The 24,001-nt window shown below is 44.6% G+C and overlaps 1 protein-coding gene across 5 annotated transcripts in view; it reads left to right on the top strand.

The window, feature by feature from the left end:
- The window catches only part of tgo (Aryl hydrocarbon receptor nuclear translocator homolog tgo), a 54,560-nt gene that overhangs the window by 12,862 nt on the left and 17,697 nt on the right, over positions 1-24,001 (top strand). For all 5 annotated transcript variants that reach the window (XM_011152439.3, XM_011152436.2, XM_011152437.2 and 2 more), the window contains one exon: positions 15,028-15,108. In XM_011152439.3, coding sequence (XP_011150741.1) covers positions 15,028-15,108 — 81 coding nt within the window. The remainder of the gene's footprint in view (positions 1-15,027; positions 15,109-24,001) is intronic.

The following is a 24,001-nucleotide window of genomic DNA, read 5'->3' on the forward strand; positions in this document are numbered from 1 at the left end:
TATTGTTACATACTTTATCGAATAATTAGTTAAATTATTATTAAACCTTAGCTAGATATCAATTTTGGAAGACAACATGAAATAATCGATATTTGATTTTTGAGAAAAAATCGATGTATTTGACAATTGATAATTTCGGGGACTATGCGAACTTTTCAAGCTTAACTTTGATTGGTTAAATTATTATTAACTCTTAGCTAGATATCAATTTTGAAAGAAAACATGAAATCGACTTTCGATGTTTTGAGAAAAAATCGATGTATTTGACAATCGATAATTTCGGAAACTACGCGAACTTTTCGAGCTTGACCTTTGTTGCATGTATTTTTTATTGAAGGTATTTTGCTTGTTTTGAGAACGGTATCAAATGTATCGCGCAAAGTAGTCATGAAATAAAAACCAGGGAAATGGCGAGAAGTACACTGATAGAAAAATATAGTTGAATTAACTATAATCTCACTATATTTTATAGTTCATTTTGGCGTCAACCATATTTTTATAGTTCGCGGAACCTGCAAAATATAGTAGAATAAACACAAATATATAGTCAATGATTGTCTTAAATAATTGTTTAGTTACTTTTACCACATATATGGTAATTTCTCATTCACAAATATAGTGAGATTTAATATTCATATTCAATAGTTACATCTGTCATCATTTAGCAAATATTCTGGTAATATTAACTACATAAAAGAGTTACTTTACCTACCATTTTATATTTATATCCATACAATAATTTTAGTATAACTTACTATAATTCTTAGTAAAAATATGATATGGTTGGTTACACTATGCCTATATCGTAATTATTACCGATATTATGGTAGTACTTACTATAAATATGATATTTCGGACTATAATTTAGTTACTATATCATTATAGTTCCAAATATCATATACTTTTCTCTCAGTGTATGCAACAAGGGATTAAGGATTACGACTTTAGGCAGCAGCCGCGGCGAGACCGAGCGCTTTGCTCGGTCTTTCAACCGAGAGCAAAGTGACAGTTTGGCGCTTCGAGCAAAAGGCCAAAGGCCGACTACACGCTATCGTATGACTGAAGGCTGAAGGTTCTTGGGAGTAGCGGGGGATCCTTAGCCCGACTTCATCGTAGATTCCCGATACCGTGTAGCTCTTAGCCGCGCGCACGCGATGGATCTTTGTTTTTCCATAAGCCGGCCGACTTGCTCTACGCAGATTCATGACATCGTAGATCCACAGGCACCGGCCGATCAGAGATCGATCGTCGATGTCATTAATTCTGGCGATTCCCGCGCGGGATCGGCGCGGATCCCGCCGATAGGCCGTCGCTATCGCGACGGTGGATCGGCAGGTACACTCGCGGAACAGCGGCGATACAAGTCGCGAATCCCTCGTGGATTCGTCGCGATCGAATTCGCTGTAAAATTGCGATCCGCGAACACGGCGGCTTTTTGTCACGCCGCGAGGCATCGAGCGACTCGGCCGTCGCGGAACGGCAGAACGGAACGGATCAGAAACTCGGAGCGTTTTCACGCCTGAGAAAATCCTTATTGTCTAGGGCGGGTTGGCTTCGCTTGGAGCGGAAAGTCACGCGAATCGACGCACAAGGAAGAGGAAACGAGAAATCGACTTAATTGCGAGCGCCGTTTGGTACTTCTGTGCGTACAACAGACCGCGCTCTCGGCCGGCCGCTTTCATTCGCCTGTCTTCCGTCTTCACGGATCCCCCGGCGATTCGCGTTTTTCGACCCGCCAGCTTCACGTTTCCATAGTTTGCCTCGCAACGGCAGTCTCGACACATCGGCAATCGGACACAGATCAATGAATATCGCCGCGACGGATTGCAGCGTCCAATTAGCGCTACGAAACTAACGGAAGCCTCCGCAGCTTTCTTCTCGACAATTCTCCGACGAAATTTCGTATTTCGTTTCATTGTTGCCTGTCGAAGATACCCCGAAACCTCTATCTCCGTCCGTTAAAGATACCTATCTCAATTCTCAAAGGACAGCATAGGTAAAATTACATAGGTAAAACACCCCATACGAATTTTTGATCTCATTAAAAACGCAACTATGTTGACAATACTAATTTTATAGATATTTATTTACACTATCGGTAGTAACAACATTACGATAAAACAAAACGTTGCTATAAATAATAGCAAAAGAAGGTAACTTGGGACAGGGATGGGTAACGTAAAAAAGCATGGCCCTCAAAATTATCGATTATCAAATACATCAATTTTTTCTCAAAACATCGATTATTTCATGTTTTCTTTCAAAATTGATGTCCAAATAAAGGTTAATAATAATTTAACCAATAACTCGATAAAGTATATAACAATACGGCATCTTTTAAGTTAACAGGGCGCAGGTATTTGGTTTTGCACTAGATCTAGTAAAATTCAATTTATTAGAAATATATCAATCAAAACGAAGCATATCTAGCAGTTAATAATCGCGTCTAATATGCAACGGCTTTTATAGCTTTCCTAGATTCGTGTGTCGCGAGTCATGTCGGGCATCGCGCTGCCTGCGGGAGTCCTTATACCTATTTTTATACAGATGCATCCAATCCAAGATCCATCTTTACCATTTATCTATGAAGCGGAAAGCACTGGACTTTTCTCCATTCGGTTACTAGATATTGCCGAAATTTATTTTCCAAGTTTCAAAGATGGTTTTCAAATTTGACGCTTGGCAGCACATTAAGCCTTAAAAATTGACGACGTAAATCTTCAAAATTAGCGTATGGAGGTACTTTAGGTCTTTTGAACCGTGGAGCCCTAGAGACTTCAGGAGGGGTCAATCATGAATCTTTTTCTGTAGCGGTAATTCGTTAAAAATGAAAAATTTCACTCACTTATATTTAATATTCATCAATGAAATGTTCCCTTTTCACGAATTCAATGGGAAAAGCCCATGATTGATCCCCAGAGCTGCGTTTGGAAACAACACGCTAAGGATTAGGTAGCATTTAATCGACCAATCAGGACAAGAAGAACCACGATCTCTTAATCATGATTGGTTAATCAAATACTACTCTACCTTTAGGGTAATGATTCTAACGCAGACGATCTCAATCATCCAGTAATAAAATTCAGCAACATCTGGGCAGAAAAGCTATCGACTAATCAATCTTCAAGAACATCGGAAAAAAATCGATGATTGGAAAACGGAGAATCGATTCTTATAGATCACCAAGAAAAACCAATATAAAATTCTGATATTATTTTTGGTTATCACTACTTATAGTCTCAGTTCAAAGAAACTCAAATTTTATTCTTAAAACACTTATAAAAAAGTCGGGCGTTAAAGGGTTAAATCATCGATCGATGTTTATGCATCCCTAGCCAGATTCCAACTACCAAGCGGCGTGGAAAAGTCTCCAGGAGTTGTAGGACTTTGAGAGCAAACGGCCACCGTAGACGCGGCCCAGCCACGGAATTAGCCGCGAATTCGGCCGCGTCGTCGTGGAAAATCGACCGGGCGAGACGGCAGCGACAAGCGGCGAGTCACCTTGCGCGCGTTAATAATTCACCGCGGCTATTTTCATGAATATATACGCGAATTCCCGAGAGGTCCGGCGCGAGATACATTCCTGCAAGATCGGATCGATCACGTCGCGCCTTAGGCATTCAGGTCGCCTCGGCCGGTGTGCCGGCCGGCTCTCGGCCGTCCGCGACGATGGGTGTCTCGCAGCGGCCGACGATCGGCTATCTAACGCCTAAGCAGGGTGACGTAATTTTTTTCATTACACGAGCGGTAATGCCGGCGGCCGGGCGTCGCATATTAAGGGGAAAGAGCCTGGCCATTGGCGGCCTCGCGCACGGCTGTCGCAACGAGGAGGCGGTCCATCGCTCTTCGGCGACTGTTATCCGTTCTCCAGCGACCTTATTGGTCACCACCTCCTCGATCGCTCCTGCCGACCCTCGACTAACCGCTTGATTTTCCATCGCCGAGGATTTTCCAGCAGCGATCGCTCGCGAATCTCGCGCTGCTCTCTTTCTCTCTGCCGAGATTTTCGTTTTCCTCGCTCCCTCCTGCCCCCCGCGGCTCCCGCTTCTTCGGTCGCTGGAAATATCCGAAGGTCTCTCCCCCTTCCATCCCGGAACTCCCTTAGGACCCGGTTAGCTGCGGCTTCGTGGGCCGAACGTCTGACGTGCGCGTTTGCTTCTGTCGGTGCTCGACTGCGAGGCGATTCTCGGAGCGAATTGTTTCCTCCTCCGCTGCCAAGCACTCGACACCGCGCATGTACGTCGGCGACTGTGTATGTTGTTTTATATTTCGGGCTTATATTTCGCACGTCGTTCATCAAATGGATTATCTTGAAGAGGTGCTTGGCCGCGAGTCCGGCGCTACGAAGGCTAAGTAGTAGCTGGACGTAACACGTGGACTTTGAAGAACGGCGGGCATAAATGTAAAAGGACGATCATGGGCGACAGGAGGGCGAACGGGAGGGAGGGAAAAGGGTTCGGGTTCATGACTTTAACGCAAAAGGGTGCCATGTCACACGTTTCTCTCCTCGCCCTTTAAATTTACCCTCAAAGCAAGGTGCGAGGCTGATGACAGAACTAGAAACACGCGCGTCGTCTACCACTGTTGGAGACCACCTTTGATGATCAGCGCGAGTACGCTGATTGCGATTATTCCGTCGTAATCTCGTATTCCATATCATGTCTAACGATCGATCAAGACACCGGCGAGATACTGTTAAAGTTGACCGCCAGCCTTGGGCAAATTGTCGCGACCGCAAGAAGCGGTCGGAGGGGCTTAGGGATGATTGAAGGTTTCAGTAATTTGTTTACTTATTTTATTTGTATCATCATCTAGCGTGCTGGAATTTGCTGTGATTTTTGTCTGTCCATCTGCGACATTACTGTATTATTTTCTTTTAGTTATGTATACTAAAGAATTTTCCCGTAAATAGGATAAGTCCGGGATATGGGCATAGTTTTTTAAATTGGAAGTAACATATTTGTATTAAATGATCAACAATTCAGTTAACACACTCAGTAGAGGATAATGTTTGAGATATAGAAGAATTTTTGTAAAAAAAAAAAAATTCATGGGACGCCAATAATAACGAAATATTAAAAATATCCTATGAGGGATAGATGGTTACACGTGAAAGGATAGTTGGGCATGCCTATAATAATGTAGAAATTTGTTTATCTTTATTTATATTTTTAGTATTTTACATCCGTTTATTAATTATTAATAAAATAAAATATTTCCGCAAGTTTCTTGTAGAAACCAAGGATAACATTAGAGAGAAGATTGAAAAGTGGCAACACAAAAAAAGGCCTTATGGCAAACAATGTTTATTAAAGACAGAAGAGAGAAAGAAACTATTCGGCATCTTTAAACGAAACAAGAAGCTGTTTAACTCTTTAACGCCCGACTTTTTTATAAGTGTTTTAAGAATAAAATTTGAATTTTTTTGAACTGAGACTATAAGTAGTAATAACCAAAAAAGATATCAGAATTTTATATCTACGAAAAACTACCTTTCCAAGCAGAAACTACTTCCAGAAACGAAAAATACGCCTAATCGGTTAAATTTTTTTTTAGTTTTAATAATATTTTATAAATCACTATTTAGATAGTCAATCGTTCCTTCATTTTTCGCTGCATAAAAAACTGTTGGTCACCAGGTTTCACGAAAATAGGTTGATTTCTTGATTTTCGTGTTCACCATATTGGATCCGCCATTTTGAATTTCTGTAATCTTTTAATTTCACATTTTGCGGACCAATATGGCAGATCTAATATGGCGGACCCTAATATATGATATAATATGATAAACTGCAAATGTAAAGACAAATTTCATAAAATTTGATATGTGGGGGTTTTAATTATTAAACGCAATAATTATAATAGGAAAATAATAAAAACTACAAAATTCAAAATTTTAATAAGAATATCTTCCAAATATTTGCATTTAACGTTACATTGAATTAAGGACACAGTGAGTATATAGCTTCATTTTTGTTTCTTTTTGTTCTTTTTTTGATTTTATTTTTGTATTTTTTATTTTTTATATTTTGTTTTTTGTATTTCTTCTGTTTTACACGAAAAAATGTTTAAGACAAACTTTTAATAGCTTGAAGAAGGGCAGAAGAGAACCATATCAATTTAAATATATATATGGCGCTTTATTTGAGAGCATGCGTTTCTGCATAACTCGCGGCACTATTCGCTGAAGGTATATATGACTACGACTTGTCTCGCTCGAAATCATCGTCCAAACACTTTCGATGTGTCAAACACCAAATACTGTATCAAACTTTGAACGTGTTTTTCCTTAAAAAGTTGCATATAATTTTGTAACTCTTAATATCCCTTGATATCCTTGATAACTCTTGATCGGTAATACTTGCACTCGCATATTAGTATCATTTAAAAATTAAAATGAGTTATATGTAAGTAATTAGAAACCATGAATTACAAATTTACTAAACGAGAAATTGTTCAACAATTATCAAATAAATCTGGCGAAAAAGACATAGTTGCGGCTGTGAATTATATTCTGGAAAAGTTGAATATAAATATAGGTGATGTCGAAGTTGAATCGCTAAATAAATTGAAAAAAAATGTAAGCGCTTTCAAAAGTAGACGGAATAAGAAATGGGAATTAGCGAAAAGGAAGAAGAATAGATTTGAGGTCTTATATGGATGCTGGCTAGATTCAGAGTTTAAGTTGCTAGAGTTGGATTTGAATACTGCTAAAGTTCAAAAATGTTTGCATTTGAATGCACGACCAGGCCGGGTCGCCCATGTCTCCCATTCAATAAAAACCTGAACGATCTCGGAGACGAGAAGCTGCTTTTATCAGCACTCAACATCAAAATGATCCAGATAAAATACTGAGGGCTTGCCGTCATGCAGCGAGAGTTTCAGGCGAAATTGATTTAACTGCAGTTCTGAAGAATATCTCGGAAGGCACAGAACAAACAGCTAAAGTTTGAAAACTCATCGGAAAGGCGAAGAATCAAATTATAAAAATAAGCCCACAGGAAAGTTTGGCATATTTGATCGATCATAATCTATCGAAAGAATATTATAAAAGTAAAATGTTAATATCAAGAAACGCTAATGTTTTTCCTTCATACAATAAAGTCGCAGCTGCTAAAACAATATGCAAACCTCCAGCAGAATCTTTATCTATCAGTGATACTTATACTGATGTTTCTTTGCAAGCATTACTCAACTATACTGTTCAAAGAATCATAAATATGCAAGCCGATGTTGTATTTCATTATACAAGAACTATGAATTCCACGGAAGTTGAAACTGCGCTGATTTGCTCTTGGGGCTTTGATGGGAGTTCTGGACATTCTGCCTATAAACAAAAGTTCGATACAAAAAATGCTGACGTAAGTGATGAAAATTTAATCGCCACTACCTTAATTCCCCTGCGCCTATCAACTGCAAATAACTCTGTGTTATGGAATAATAAAGCTTCACAGTCACCCCGATTTTGTCGTCCAATTAAACTGCAATATGTAAAAGAATCTGCCGAAGTCATCATATCACAGAAGTACCTCATTGACGAACAAATACACCACTTGCAAAGTATAGAAACATTGCTAAATGAGTGTATTGTTCGCGTGCATTTCTCGCTCTTTATGATATTTATCAATGGTAAGGTTTTAAATACCATAACAGGGACCAAATCTACGCAGTCTTGCCCTATTTGTCAATCGACATCTTCATAGTTTAACGACCTCTCAAATGCATTTACACCTAAGCCGTTGTCACTTGAATATAGCATCAGCCTATTACATGCATGGATTAGATTTTTGGAATGTGTTCTTCACATTTCTTATAGACTCGATATTAAAGTGTAGCAAATAAGAAATGAGTCTCACAAAATCGTATTTGCAAATTGTAAAGAAATAATCCAAGCATCTTTGGGAAAAGATGGGACTAAGAGTAGACAAGCCTAAGTCGGGTGGTTTTGGATCTACTAATGACGGCAATACGGCGCGCCGAGTCTTTAAAGATCCTAATCTACTTGCACAATGCCTTGGGCTTGACGTGAAATTTTTAACAAACTTGAAAATGATTCTGGTAACAATATCGTGTCAACTTCCCATCAACTCATCACGCTTTGACGCACTTTGCCGTTCTACTGCTGAGATATATGTCCGACACCACTCCTGGTATTGCATGCCATCTGCATTACATAAAATCCTAATACATGGTACTGCGATAATAAGAAATAGTATATTGCCGGTTGGAATGCTTGGAGAGAAGGCTTCTGAAGCTCGGAATAAAAACTATAAAAAATATAGGATACAGCACAGCCAAAAGTAAAGTCGTACTAAGAACCTGGAAGATCTGTTTTACAGAGCAATTGATTCATCAGATCCTCAGATATCCTCTATAAATTTAGATTCTCGACTAAACAGTGCACGCAATAAAGCTAAACGACAGTCATTCCCTCCAGAAGTAAAATATCTTCTTTCCATGTCCGAAATAGAAATGTCTAATATAAATGAATCGGGCAACAGCTCAGACAGCGACGATAAAAATGAAGACGACATAATTAGGTTTTCAAAAACAATGGAGTGTCTCGACGAATTAGAGTTTTCGGACGAAGAAGCAAAGTCGGTCGCGTAATGTCTCTCGAATATTAATTTTCATTAGAACTTCAATTTTTTCATTCCAATAATGGATTGCCTGCTACATTTTGAATAGTTTTATTATTATTGTTATTATTGAATAGCTAATAAAATGAGAGGCAAGGGGACTCACTTTAATAAAGCACCCCGAATACAGTGAGAGGCGAGGAAACTCACTTTAATAACCCAACCCCGAATACAGTGAGAGGCGAAGGAACTCACTTTAATAAAGCACTCCGAAGAGTGAGAAGCAAGAGGACTCACTTTAATAAAGCATCCCGAATTACCGATACGATAATTAAGGAGTCTGAAATTGCATTGTAATCTCGTCGTAGTAGGCCCCGCAAACTATAGATTCTGTAGGCAAACCGCAGGCGTTTCAATCACATGATCACATCTTTTTATTTTACAGTCACCATATTGGATCCGCCATTTTGAATTTCTGAATTTTGAGTACGGATTCGAAATCAGCAACCTCGAGAACCTCAGACTACCACATTACATACAATTGGGACACTTTTAATATTTTAGCCACTTTTTCAGTTTCCTGGCTCACAGTGTAGTGGTGCAAAGAAAACGAAAATATCTCCTTTTTTGACGAAGTTATGGATTCTTATATGCATTTCTGGTAACTATAGTTACCAGTAGGCGTTAAAGGGTTAAAATGTATTGAAGTTTTTAATGCTAGATATCCAGGGAAAAATGATAGTCGAATAGATATCGGACCGACGTCTTTTATACTGCTGAAACATCTAGAAAACGTCGATCCCATGTCCATTGCTTGCTATTTCTCGCTGAGTATGTTGTCTATCTAACCCTGATAAAAATGAACCATCTATCCCGCTTGAAGAGGTCGTGTACCGCATGAAACGTAGTTTCGGTGATTTTAAGGCCAAGTATGCAAATACGATGTTTTTTTTTAGTCGTTTAAGCCCAGGTCTAATGTTGCAACTCAAAATAAACCATATTCGCAAGGTATTTTCCCGACGTGTGAAACACATTTTGGAGGTTAATAGAAACATAAAACATTTATTTACTCGCAATAACAGTGTTTCTGTGCATCAGGAAGAGACACACCTACTCGTGATATATCCAACTCACAACTGACTGATCAGCGCTGACGCCTAGCATATATTAACAAAATTATAGCAATTGACCATCTATCATCTATGCCCTAAGCAATTGACTATCTATCCCGGACTTACCTTAAGGATATTTCAATTTTTATGAAACTGCACTTTCGCAGTTCCCATCTACGCTTATCTCGTTTATCAAACTCGCGCGGTGGCTCGCCGGCGACCAGGAGCTTCCGCTGAAATAGCGATGAGTCAAGATAGCATTTCGTCTAGGGGAGCAGCCCGAAAGTCCGAATTTTTATCCCGCTCTACCTAAATGAAAACACGCGAGCGCGCGCGTGTTCTCCGGAGCGACGACGGAGCGGTTCGTTATTTAGCGCAACGTGGTTACGTTACAGACACGACAGTTTACGATACGGTATCGCCATGCAGATAACGATCGCTCCGCGTACGTATCAGCGGCGCTTTTGTTCCCACGGTTTCCGCGACGTATACAAATTATCGGGGGAAATCGAGCGGCGGAGGGGAGCCTCCCTCGCCAAGCCCCCCGATCGCGTTACAGAGTCTACTTACGGCGCAGGAGCGCAGGACGAAGAAGAAGGAGAGCGGCGCAACCCTTTCACCGCGCCTGTCCGGTCCTTCAATCGGCGCCGCCGAAATTCCGGCCTCGCCTGCCCAAATCGCCGCGTGTCAAGGGTCAAACTACCGTAATGGCAGAGCGGCCTCGGGATCGGGTATCTCGTCTCTCGCGGCTTCGTCCGATCTTAGCGACGACTCTCTCGATCCACCGAGAGGCTTGGCCGCTCCTCTCGCGGCTTCTTCAATTTTCCGCAAAACATTTCCCATAAAGAGGCCCCGCTCTAACGGAGGCCAGGCGAGGCACGATGCACGTTGCACGACGCCGGTGATCTCGACCAACGTCGCTGTCAACAGCAACACGCGATCTCGCGTCCTGCGGCTGTCGGGGATATTAATCTCAATGTTCGATCTTGGGATTTTCAGATTGATGTAAAATTGCCGTCGGGACGCAGTCGTGCGGTACAATCTTGGGGTAGGCCCTGAGCGTGACATTTCATTAGAATTTCACACTTGTATTATCCCGCGCGTGCGCGCAGAAATACGCGTCAAGTATATTATAAACCATACATTACAGACTTAATGTCCGACAATTTAATAACCAGGACACCGCGATGCCATTGCTGAAAGGTTAAACGAGAGACCGACGCAATCCCGATTGTGACTCGAGTAAATTGCGCTGCAAAGAATCGTACGAAAGTTTTATTAGGAGTGTGATTTAGTTTCGAAGTTCTTTTTTTTCTCAAAACTTGATTCACTCAAACACGATAATGAACGAATATCGATCAAAATATTTTCCTTCGGTCTCCACAACTTTTTTCCATCTTTCTGGATCACTTTGCGTCGTTTACTCGCAATTGGTGATCACTTTTGGTCCAATGCTCGCTTCAATTTGTATAATTGTTGTCGATAACGATCAGCGGTGACAGTTTCATTCGGATCTGACAGTTCATAGTACATAACACCTTCTTGATCCCACCAAATACACAGTAATACTTTTGAACCGTGAATATTGCGCCTCGAAGTGGATGTTGCTGATCGGCCTGGATCGACCCATGATTTTTTTCGTTTGGGATTATCGAAATAGATCCACTTTTCACTCCCAGTATAACAATTCGATATTCGATAAAACTTTTCATTTTTTGTCTGCCGACCATCACGAAATGCAAATGTTCAACTGGCTTGCAATGGCATTTTCCGATAATTGATGTGGAATCCATTTTCCTTCCTTGAGAATCTTTCCCATATCATGTTTAGTAACTGTTGTACGATCAACATTTAATACTCTGGCTAGTTTTGAAGTGGATTGTGCTGGATTTTCGTCCAATTGCTTGCGAATCTGCATTTTCAAGCTTTCCTGGTCGTCTTGAGCGATTTTTGTCGTTAACATTGAAATCACCACTTTTGAATCGTCCAGATCAATATTCACATGTCTTAATTGATGGACCAACATCACCCAAGTTTCCATCAGAATTCTATGACCTTCAGCCGCGCGCCGTTTTCTTCTGATTAAAAAACAAAAGCAACGCGTGTCGAGGATGCTCCTTAGGGAACTCCATTTTTAAGATGCTATTAACACGATTTTTACTGCGTCTATCGTTAATAAATGACTAAATATCACGGATTAATATTAAAGCACTAAGAGAGAAACAATAGCTGCGATTGGAACATCTTCGACAAAACTGACATTAACGCCATCTCATGCGAAAACCTTCAAAACTAAATCGCACTCCCAATACTTTCCGTCGGAGCAAACTTTCGCGACTCTTCCTTCTCTGCCATGTCGCGGAGTACGTGCGCTTCGCTCAGCTATCGAAAGGCTGCGCCGCGAATTCGCCGTAAATAAATCCCGCGGAGCGAATAGAGCCGCTAAGCTCGCCCTGCGCGCGAGGTTTCTATTTGCGAAACGCCTATTAAGCCGACGTAATACCGCGCTGTGCATCATTATGCGCTTCATACATCTCCCTGTCACAATCTATCTTTCTCCATCGTTCTTTCTCTCTCTCTCTCTCTCTCTCTCTCTTTCTCTCGCCCTCAGCTGCCTTTTTCCCCGTAATTTTCACTTTATCGTTCGCCCAACGCGTCGACAACGCGTCGCGGACACCTCCTGCGCTCCGAAAAGGCAAAAGTCGGATTCGCGTCTTCATCCTCGCAACGAGGACGATGCGGTACGCGCCGAAACAGATCAGATTAACGCGTGAGGTACTCCTTTGCCTAAAACACCAATTACTCGACTGATTCAGTCCAACTGAATAACATCTCGTTACCAGTTGAACGTAGGGATGCTGATTTTAAATCGATTTAATCGAAGATCGATTAATCGGAGCCCAAAAGATCGGTTTCAAATCGATTTTCTGGAACTGAATCGATTCAAGGATCGATCTGTAAATTCTGAAAATCGCCAACATGATTTTTTCAGTTTCTACTAGTAATATAGTTTTCTTTTTACTTCTTTTGGTTGTAATATTTGAACTCACTCGATGGTTGCACAATGCATATTATGTTGCCTTTAGACCGATGTCCCATGGGCGAGAATTTTCAGCGAAACGAAACGCGCGAACCAATCACAGCCACTCCATATAATAATATACATTGTATACATATGTATATGCATATAATAGTAAACGTGATTTCTTATTTAATAACGTTTAAAACCCTTGATTGACGTTTAATCAAACTAATTAAATCCTTAGCACAAAGATTTAAAGATCTTTTTCTATTTTGTTCTCGCCACACACACACACACAAAACACAACCAAAAGAATACCATATGTTTAATTTCTTTAATTCATATTAAAATTTAATTTCTTTAATTCATATTAAACTATGTGAATTACACGAGATCTACTTTGGAGTGTAGAAATTTGACAGATAATATACTTTAATGAGTGGTTCACTCTACATGCATTCCGATTCAGATCGATTTTCTGAAATCGATTCTTTATAAACCGATTTTTTAAAGATCAATTTCTTTCTTCGTGATTCGAATCGATCTTTAAATCGATCTGTTTGAAAAAAAAATCAGCATCCCTAGTTAAACGCGTCAACTTGTACTTTTCCATCCCTCCCGCGCGTCTCACATGGGGAAAGTCCGAGATCGTGCCGCACATTTCGTCGGGTCTCCATCGGCAATCAAGTCCTCTCGCTTTTTACGGCTCTCCGTCGTGTAAAATTAACATCGCGCCCGGGCGATGTTAATTATTCAAGTACCTCCTCGGCTTCTCCCCGGGACGCAGCTTACGCGCGCGCGCGTTTCGTTTCCTCTGTCGAAACTTTAGTCGCACAGCCCGAGCGAGCCTTTTCCCGCCCGCCACGAAGACTCCTTCTCGACGTCGTCGACTTCATCGCTTGCGAAGCACGCATACGCGTCCGTTAAGTCGACGTAATACCGCGGGGCGCATCATTATGTACTCCATAAGTCTCCGCGGTCACCCCCCTCCTCCCTCCCTCCCTCCCTCTAGCTCTCTCTCTCTCTCGTCTCTCTTGTCCCCTTCTCTTCTCCTCTGCGCTCTCCACGGGCCCCTCTCGCTCTCGCGAGGAGGAAGAGGAGCAAGAAAAAAGGAACGAGGAGAACGTGGGGACGAAGGGAGTCGAGAAGGTTCCCGCGCAGGAAAACGACGAGGAGAAGGGCGAGAGGAGAGGGGGTACCTCGCTCGCTCCCCTCGCGAAACCCGGATACACTCGCTGCCGGGCCCTACACCACCCCCACCTCGGTCCGTCGGGTCCTATGGACCTCGCATAGGGGCACGGAGAGAGAGGTGGGGAGGGGGGAGAGGCTGTACACCGTCTCTCGAACGCGCGACGTTCACTGCGAGCGAGCGAACGAACTCCACGGAGGGACGAGGGGGGCGGGAGGGATAAGACGAAGCGGCGAAAGGGGGGGGGAGGCAGCGGTAAGTAAGGGGGTCTTGCTTTTTCGCTCAGGGTCAGAATCGTACATCACCCGCGCGCCGTGCAATACAGACTGACGATCGGCCGGATTTCTGCGTGCAGTGTGTTTGCGCTCCCCAATGAGAGCATAATTTTCTATCGCGCTTAATGCCGCGCGCTGCGGATGATACACGCGCTCTCTTGCGCCACTAATGAGACGATAACCGACGGATTTACCGTTGCCGGCCACCCCCGAGCGCCCTCCGGCTGACCGCGAGCTTCCGTCACGGATTTAGCGGGCCCGATCGACGGCGACGCGACGACGATCGCGTCGGGGCTCAAATATAAATAGAACCTCGGCGATTAATTGCGCCGGTAATGAGCGTTTATTGTCACGCGAGTGGCTTGAATGGAAAAGCTCGCCGGCGTCGAAATAAATGAGCGACTGTGAGCGTGAACATTGCGTATGACAGAGTTTCTCTCTCTCTCTCTCTCTCTCTCTCTCTCTCTCTCTCTCTCTCTCTCTCTCTCTCTCTCTCTCTCGCTGCCTTACTGTTGCGGCGCTCCAGTTTGAGAGGCAGAAGGGGGGAGCCGACGACGACCCTGCGGTGACCAATTTTGGACCGCGCGGTCACGTTTGGTAGTCCGGAAACGATTACACTTTACGTATCGGTGACGCGACGCCCGCGGAATTTCTATTTGCTCCTTTCGGCTCGGCCGAACTCGGCCGACTTGAAAGATCGATATCGAAGAAAAATTCCTTCTCTCTCTCTCTCTATCTCTTTTTCTTTTTCTTTTCTTTTTACAAATTTAACCATTCGCTCTGACGAGCGTTTCGGAGGCACCGAGACCGCTGTGATTCGGCTGATCGTTCTCTCCGCTTTGTTTTGCAGATCCGACGAGGACGATCCGAGTGGTTGTAAATACAGGAGACTGGATGACGACAACGTGCAGGACAAGGAGAGGTTTGCCAGGTGAGTCTCAGGCCTGATCCGACAGCGCCATTGTTTCCGGAGCTTCGCGAAAGTTACCTCCGCGTTACACTTTTCTCCCCCTCCCCCTCCCTTTCTCCCTCCGCCTCCTCCTCGCCCGCCCATCCGATCGTCTTCCTCCGACGTTGTTAATTCGCATCACGAAGCCGCGGCCCAATATGTTTCACCGGTACACCCTGTACATGCCCCTTCTCGAGAGTACGAAGGTACATACATACCTACATGATACCGGGCAATGTGAGGAGCCGATAGCGGAATGGGAAGCCCTCGAGGCTGCTCCAGCGTGGGAACATAAGGTACTTATACGCGCGCGAGCGCCATGGCGTCCTTCAAGTCGGCGTACGAACGAAAGACACGGCGCTTTGATTCCCTTCCGAGATATTTCGGCCGCCATGGCATTAAATTCGCCGGACAAAAGCCGGAAAATAATGTACAACGTGAGATGCATAACATATACGCGAAAGATGGCGGCTGGCTCCCACGACGTCGAAGTCCTCGGAGGAAGGAATCTGCGGCTCTCGTGCATGTTTCCGAAAAACCTCGCGCGAGCTCCTCCGTTCATTTTCTTTCGTTTTTTTCTCCCCAGCGCTCTCTCCCCCCCCTTCCCCCAAGTGAGTTACGCAACCGCGGCGGACGAGGAATTAATAATTTCGGCTCAGCGGCTGCTCTCTCTTAGCGAAGCCGCTAAGACGCGACGCGAGCAGTCTGCATTCCACTAATTAGAAACCGCGACGAGTCTCGTCGGCCTGTCCGCGGCCGAAGATCACCGTCGATTGATTGACTTCTCAATAGACAGGGGGGGATCGGAAAAAATCCCTCGCGCTTCGGAGAGAGGCCGAGGCTGCCTGCCTATACGTGTAACATTGATCGCTCGTGACTCAGCCCCGTGCTTTGTGTAACGTGACTGTGTACGGCGTTACGTCTCTATTAAGCCGGGCCCACGGTGCTTTCCTCTACCTGATGTAATCACGCCGCGGAGCCGGTCATAGGTAACGTACGAAAGACGACCTCGTCTCGGCGCAATTATGCCCGTCTCTCGTCAAACGAACGTCGTCGTCGTCGACGGCGACGCGATCGCCATTGATAACGCGTTGTCCAAACGCGATCACTCGTATGATTCGAGCACAGGAACCCCTCCCCTCCCCTCCAGAGAGAGAGAGAGAGAGAGAGAGAGAGAGAGAGAGAGAGAGAAAAAGAGAGAGAGAGAGAGAGAGAGAGAGAGAGAGAGAGAGAGAGAGAGCACCCTGTTACTTTTTAACGCCGGCCAATCCGACGAGCGACTGTGTTGATCCGCCGTAATAGCAATAACGACATCTTATCCGCGGTCTCTCATCGCGTGCCGCCGGGTGGATCCCCGGTGGTTCACCTGCAATTCCGCGTCCGCGCTGTCGTTTCGCAGGTATATACACGGTGCCGCGGAAAAATGCGCGGCGAACACCGGCCGGCAACGTTCTGATGTCGCGCGCTGTCTCTCTCTCTCTCTCTCTCTCTTTCTTTCTCTTTTGGTCTCTTCCCGTCTCCTGCTCTCTCTCGCCTCTTCTCTCTCTCTCTCTCTCTCTCTCCCTTTCTCGCCCCCGGTTCTCTCTCGAGAGAACCTCACTTTTAAGTTAATAACGCAATTACTGCCTCCTGCCGCAAGACGCGCAGCTCGCGGCCGTCCGTTCCTTCTCTCGTTTTCCTCTCCTCCTGCCCGCCCCTCGCTGCCGCGCCGTTATGCCAACCCCTATGCCGCGCATTTCCTCGGCATTAATACAGGCACCGGCGCGACGATAACCGCGAAATAACGTTGTCGCCGCTCTCTCGCTCGTCCTCTCGTCGCACGGCCTCCAGAGGGGAGCGCGCCATCTCCGCCCCCGCCGTCGCCGCCTCGTGTTTCGTCGCTCTCTTCAGCGCCCTTCCTGTAACGCTAGTCGACCCTTCGTTCCGAAGGACTTTGTAGCCCCGGTGCTTCCTCGCAACGCGGATCCTTTCCGTCGAATCTGTCGTTGATTGAAAAAAGAAAGAAGAACAGTCTCGTTTTGCTCCGCGCTGCTCCGCTCGCGACGAGCGTCGCTTAAATCATCCCTGAACGAAGACGTTATAATCGCGCGTGAGACGGCAGCGCGCCAGCTCATAAATTTCCGCGCTACGTATTTACTGCTGCGAACGAGTAATCGCGAAAGCGCTCTCTCTCTCTCTCTCTCTCTCTATCTCTCTCTATCTCTCTCTCTCTTTCTCACCGGACACGCGTTACAAACGACGACCGTGGCCGGATTTACAGCGGCACCGTGTTGTCACCCCCTCCCCTCTCCTTGCGACGGCCTCGCCGCAATTTCTTTTTGCTCCACGCTGCACGTGCATTTACAATCGAGGGGCTCCGACACTCCAGTTCACGCCATTTTATTGGGTTGTTTAAAAGTCATTGCGTTTATTTCCGATAGATGGCTTTAGTTATATATTTAATGTATTGAACGCATCTATAAATTCATGAGCGCCCACGTTTGATGACAGCTGACACTTATAGCTTCCATCAAGGAAAAAATGCGCGAATCGATCAACAATTATTCTTTCTACAACATTTTGAAAATGGAGAGTCAACACGAGCATTTTCACCAAGTTTTACTTTCTTACTTCCGAGAAAGAAAGAACGCTGTGCAGGTTTATGAAAAGTTATCTAAAGTTTATGGTGACCAAGTCCTAAAAGAACGCCAGTGTCAATTGGTTTGCTAGTTTCCGTTCTGGTGACTACAGCGTGAAAGATGCACCTCGCTCAGATCGGCCATCGGAGGTTGATGATGATAAAATAAAGGCATTAGTTGAAGCTAATCGACGTTCTACCATTCGTGAGCTCGCTGAGACACTAAAAATATCGATTGGAAGCGTTTACCTTTATTTGGAACAACTTGGTTACGTCAGTAAGCTCGATGTTTGGGTCCCGCATGAACCGAAAGAAGTTCACCTCATAAAACGCATAGACATCTGCGATCAACTTCTGAAACGTGAACAGTCCGACCTATTTCTGAAATGCATGATTACTGGTGATGAAAAATGGGTTGTCTACAACAATGTGAAGCGAAAGCTATCATGGAGCAAGCGCAATGAACCGGCTCAAAACACATCAAAAGCAGACATCCACCAGAGAAAGGTGATGGTCTCAATCTGGTGGGATTAGAAGGGTGTAATGTTTTTCGAGTTTTCTTACCAAAGAATGCTACGATCAGTTCGGACATGTACTGTCAACAGCTCAACAAATTGAACGAAGCAATGGTAGAAAAGCGGCCAGAATTGATAAATCGCAAAGGCGCAGTCTTCCATCATGACAACGCTCGACCACACACAAGTTTGATGACTCGCGAAAAATTATCGAATCTTGGTTGGGATGTGTTGCCTCATCCACCGCATTCGCCAGACCTTGCGCCATCAGACTATCATTTGTTCCGGTCCTTGTAAAGCTCCTTGAGTGGGAAAACGTTCGCTTCAGATGACGTTATCGAAAGGCACTTGGTTCAATTCTTCGCTAATACAGATGGGAAGTTTTCCGAGAATGGGATTACGAAGCTTACTGAAAGATGGCAAAAAGTCTTAGAACAAAAAGGGGAATCATATCATTGATTAATGTTCATTCTTTGTATAAAATAAACGACCTTGAAAATCACCGGAGAAAACGCAATGATTCTTTGAACAATCCAATACTTCGATCGCGTTCGACGGCCAAGTGTGAAAAAATGGCAAGGAAGTCCGAAGCGAAATCCGTTGGGGTGCATTATCCTCATTTTGGTCCTCGATTTTGGAATCGAATTTTATGCGAAAAGATAGTTCATGATGAGACATTAATTACAGAAAAGTTTTACGTTGAGCATACGATTGGTTTCAAAGATGTAGAGGATCAAAGTGGTCACTACCTACTAAGAAAGTATGATACCAATAACGCTTTAACGCACGAATTTTTGCAAAATTTGGTATTTATGGGTTCTTTGAGTTACTGATTATGAATCTGATGTCAGATTTTAAAAATTCAAGATGGCAGGCGGACACACATAGTGAAACAATCATTTACTTTTATTGGAACTGTTATGTTGTGGTTTTTTTGGCTGATTGCGAATTTTCTATTAGGGTTTTTGAAAGCAATTTTTTCAACGACAATTTTTGAGTGGAAAAGATATTTTTTTATCGTTTCTTCATAAAAAAAATATCAAATTCAAATTGATACATTACGTGACGCATAAAGGATAATGTGATAGTTTTATTTGTTATATTTAGAAGCTTATCTTGCCTTCATTGGCTGGATAACTTTTTCATCTTGCCTACACTAAAGGTAATATAAGGTAAATATAAATCTGACAGAAAATTTGCAATCAGCTAGCCGAAAAAACCACAACATAACAGTTCTAATAAAAGTAAATAATTGCTTCACTATTTGTGTCTGCTATATTACATCCGCCATCTTGAATTTTTTAAATTCGAATTCGTAATAAGCAACTCAAAGAACCCATAGATACTGAATTTCGTACAAAAATTCGTGCGATAAAACGTTATTAGTGTCAAACTTCCTTAGTAGGTAGTGACCATTTTGACCCTCTATATCTCTGAAACCAATCGTATGCTCAATGTGAAACTTTTTTGTGATTAATGTCTTATCATGAGATATCATTTCGCATAAAATTTAATTTAAAAATCGGGGACTGAAGAACGGGCACTTTTTGTGGAGGTTCTTTGCCAAATGGCTGAACAACCGCGCGCCCCCGGGCCTCCGTCTCGAAATCGACTCTTCTCGACTCGCGAGAGGACGCCCCTACGTCTCGGTGTTAATTCCGCGGGAACAACTCGCGCGTAACCCCCCTTCGGGAGTAATCTCCGTCGAAATCTTCAAATACACTCGGAAGAGAGCCCGAGTGCTCCGCGGAAGCGCTAATCGGACGCGGCGAACGATCATACCGCGGCTGAGCCGCGGCAGAAGTTTGCGACGGGATGTTCCTCGCGCGAGTCTCGGAGAGTCGCCGCGAGGCCGTTTAAGCGGAGGCGAGAGATTATCTCGCGCCGAAGTGAAAAGCACGTGCCTTAAACGTCGCGCGAGGAAAGCCTCGGCGGCGAGCGCATGACGCAGATCGTCGCACAGATTGCCCTCGTAGGCCCTCGTAGGCCAATTAATTAAAGGACTTCCTCCCCGGCGTGCTAATAAGTCGCGGTAACGCGAGCGCGTACGGCAGAATCCTCAGGAGGTCCTTGGCGATTCTCCTCGCGAGAAGAATCCTTCCGGGCCGGGACGCAGCCCGCAAACAGACTCGTCCTCACTGCTTGACTTTTTTTTTCTCTTTCGCGGGAGCTCCAGTCCCGGCCTCTGAGTTTCGACCTCTCGGACTCCCCCCCCTCTCCCAAGAACGCGCCGCCGATATCGAATTCCGGGGGTGGAAGGCGCGATCCGAACAAGATGCAAACTGGTGAAGTAGCGGAAGTTACCTCTCGTTCGAGTTTATCCTCGATCTCGCGAGCGATACAAGCTCGTAGTCGAGTTACATTTACCTCGCGCAACCTCAGTACTCTCTCTCTCTCTCTCTCTCTCTCTCTCTCTCTCTCTCTCTCTCTCTCTCTCTCTCTCTCTCTCTCTCTCTCTCTCTCTCTCTCTCTCTCTCTCTCCCCCTCCCTCTCCCTCTCTATCTCAGTGCTTGAGACAATAGAGACGCGCGCGTAATTCACGTCCGTTTATTACTCTTTACCCCGCCGTTAGTCTGACGCGGCCACGCGCACCGCGGCGTTATTTAGCCGTCGCTCTTTAATTTCATGCACATCGATGCGGCGTACGCTTGCTCGCGAATCGTAACGTTCAATTGTGCGATTGAGTAACGGTGATCTGTGTGTGTACAACTCCGTCGGTCTATAAATCCGCGCGTGCGGCCCTCGGGGAATGTCGGATGTGTGCCGCAGGGGAGTGTCGTTAGAGAGCCGCGCGCCCTGCGATGGAGGAGGGAGGGGGAGAGCGAACGTTATAAATCGTTCTGTAAATCGCGTTATAAATCCCATTATGAGACGTTACGTAAGGCGCAGCCTCCAGCCGCCGATAACCGGCGTAATGTCGAGGCTTTAGGCGTGTCGAAATCGCCGACGACGTCGGCGGGAAGAGCAGCGAGAACGCAAACTCCGGCGCGGTGAAGTGTCTCTAAACGCGAAGCGACCCGATGATGATAACTTTCTTTTCGCGATTGCCCTTCTCCCCCCTCTACCGGAGACTCTTTTTCCCCTTCGCGGGCCTCCGTGTGTGCAGCTCTTGTATTTCTCCCACGCACCGTGCGCGGAATATGCCGACCGGCGATCCCGATCGGCGGATTTTTTTCGCCAACCTGTTCTACTAGGAGCGTGATTTAGTTTTTAGATTTTTTTTGTGATGACTGATTTACTTAAACAAGATAATGAACGAATGCCTTAATCAAAATAGTTTCCCTCGTTTTCTCATCTTTCTGCGAGAGATGGATTCCGCGACGATAAGAAGATTCTTCTTCGGAGTTGGTCCAATTTTCAAGAAATTTTCGCACTTGTTCCAAGTTATGAAAGTGTGTGTAAGATAATGAACGAATACCTAATAATCAAAATATTTTCCTTCGTTTTCTACAACTTTTTCCCATCTTTCTGGCAAGAGGTAGATTCCGTGACGATAAAAAGATTCTTCTTTGGAGTTGATCCAATCTTCAACATATTTTCGCACTTGTTCCAAGTTATGACGGTGTGTATCCTCTAGAGCATCGGCCGGAACAAGGGATAATCGGATGAAGCAATGTCTGGAGAATACACGCGGGGTGTTGTAAGACTTCCAGCTCTAACCATTCATTCCATGCCAGCTCTAACAGCGTTTGCTTCACTGATAATGCAACATAAGATCGAGCATTGTCGCGAAGAAGGATCACTTTGCGTCGTTTACTCGCAATTGGTGATCGTTTTTGGTCCAATGCTTGCTTCAATTTGTACAATTGTTGTTAGTAACGATCAGCAGTGACAGTTTCATTCGGATTTGACAGTTCATAATACACAACACCTTCTTGATCCTATCAAATACACAAATGACTAAATATCATGGATTAATATTAAAGCATTAAGAAACAATAGCTGTGATTGGAATGTCTCCGACAAAACTGACATTAGTGACATTAGTACAGGATCTTCAAAATATGTCGGAAGGTTACTTTCGTACTTCCGGTCCCTTTGAGGTACAAGCGATTTGAAGGGAGGTATAAACGGATACAAAAGGTTCTCTTTCGAATGGCGTTGGCCATTTTTGCGATATCTCAAAAATTGGCGAAAGTACCTTTTGGACGTTTTTTAAAGATCCTGTACTTTCGGTTCTTTTAAAATACATATGATTTGAAGAGAAGTACAAACGGGTACAAACGATTCTCTTTCGAATGCCGTTGACCGTTTTGCGATATCTCAAAAATTGGCGAAAGGATCTCTTGGACATTTTTTGAAGATTCTGTACTTCCGGTTCCTTTGAGGTACAAACGATTTGAAGGGAGGTACAAACTAGTACAAACGATTCTCTTTTGGATGGCGTTGGTCGTTTTCGGATACCTTACTCTCTAAAAGTGAATCAGTGAAACTCACTGTCAACCAGCGATTATGTACTGATTGTCAGTGCTAAATATACTACTGAATTTTTCAGTGGTATACTTAGCACTGACAATCAGTGCATAATCGCTGATTGATAGTGAGTTTCACTGCTTCACTTTTACAGAGTATAGTTGCTTGCTGGCTATTTTTCCTCCTATCTTTTTATTCTTTGAGGTAGACCTCTTTGAGGTCTTGCAAACGAAACAAAATGTGGTACAAACAGGTACAAACGAAGTACAATCGGACCGTATTGAGAACTTTTTTTTTTATTAAGTTGTTTGTCAGGTTCACATCCGTAGTCTCCAGGTTGAAGTTCCCCGAAAATGTTCAACGTCGAAGCAACTAGACGTCGAGCACGGCGTCGATGTAACGAGAGGATATTTTCGGCGAATAAACATTTACTCTCTCGACGACGCTTTCAATCGCCTTCTTTCTCTCTCTCTCTCTCTCTCTCTCTCTCTCTCTTCGTATCAATTACCGGGCATTTCGCGCGAACGTCTGTATTCGCCATTACGTTGGTCGCGCTGTAAATTATCGGCGCGCGTTTCGGTGACTCAGCCATCGCCATCGCCTTTCACCGCTGATTAATTAACGCGAACGGCAAATAAATCGCGTGTTCACGACGTCGGATGTTCCGTCTCATTCTGCTTTATCTCTCTCTCTCTCTCTCTCTCTCCCTCTCGCGCGCGCGCGCTTTGCATTCGCGTCCTGCGCCTCGCAACGAAGTCACGGCGGATGAGAGATCTATTGCCTCAACCTTCAACTAGTATCCTCTTTTTCAAGCAACGCGACTGGTGTCACGGGGTTAACGTTGACCCCCGGCCTCCGGGGGTCAGGCATTTTTACCGTGTCGTTCGCCGCGGCGCGGCGTCCGACGAGCACTAGCGGTGTATCAAATAGCGTGGTAAACGCGCGGCGTCTCGCGCCTCATTGTGTGCTTCTCGCCGGTCGCTTTAAATAATCATTCTTGCCGATTGCAAAAAACGCCGCGGCTTTTTACCGCGCGAGTTCCGTTACGGCGGACTGCTCGAGTATCGTCGCGGCCGTCGAGAGAGAGAGAGAGAGAGAGAGAGAGAGAGAGAGAGAGAGAGAGAGAGAGAGAGACCGACGAGGAGGACGATTACCCGCGCGTCCGATCGGGGCAGAATTAAAAACGGGAGGAGGCAGGGGTAGGAGGAGGGGAAAAAGGATCGAACTAGTCGAAAGCGCGCAGAACCGCGAGGAACACGCGCGGCGCGGCCGAGATTATTACACAGTAAGAGTGTTAATTTATCGTATCGCGACCCCGGGTCAGATCGGG

The sequence above is a fragment of the Harpegnathos saltator genome, unplaced genomic scaffold (assembly GCF_003227715.2).
Source record: "Harpegnathos saltator strain DR-91 unplaced genomic scaffold, Hsal_v8.6 scaffold240, whole genome shotgun sequence".
Lineage (NCBI taxonomy): Eukaryota > Metazoa > Arthropoda > Insecta > Hymenoptera > Formicidae > Harpegnathos > Harpegnathos saltator.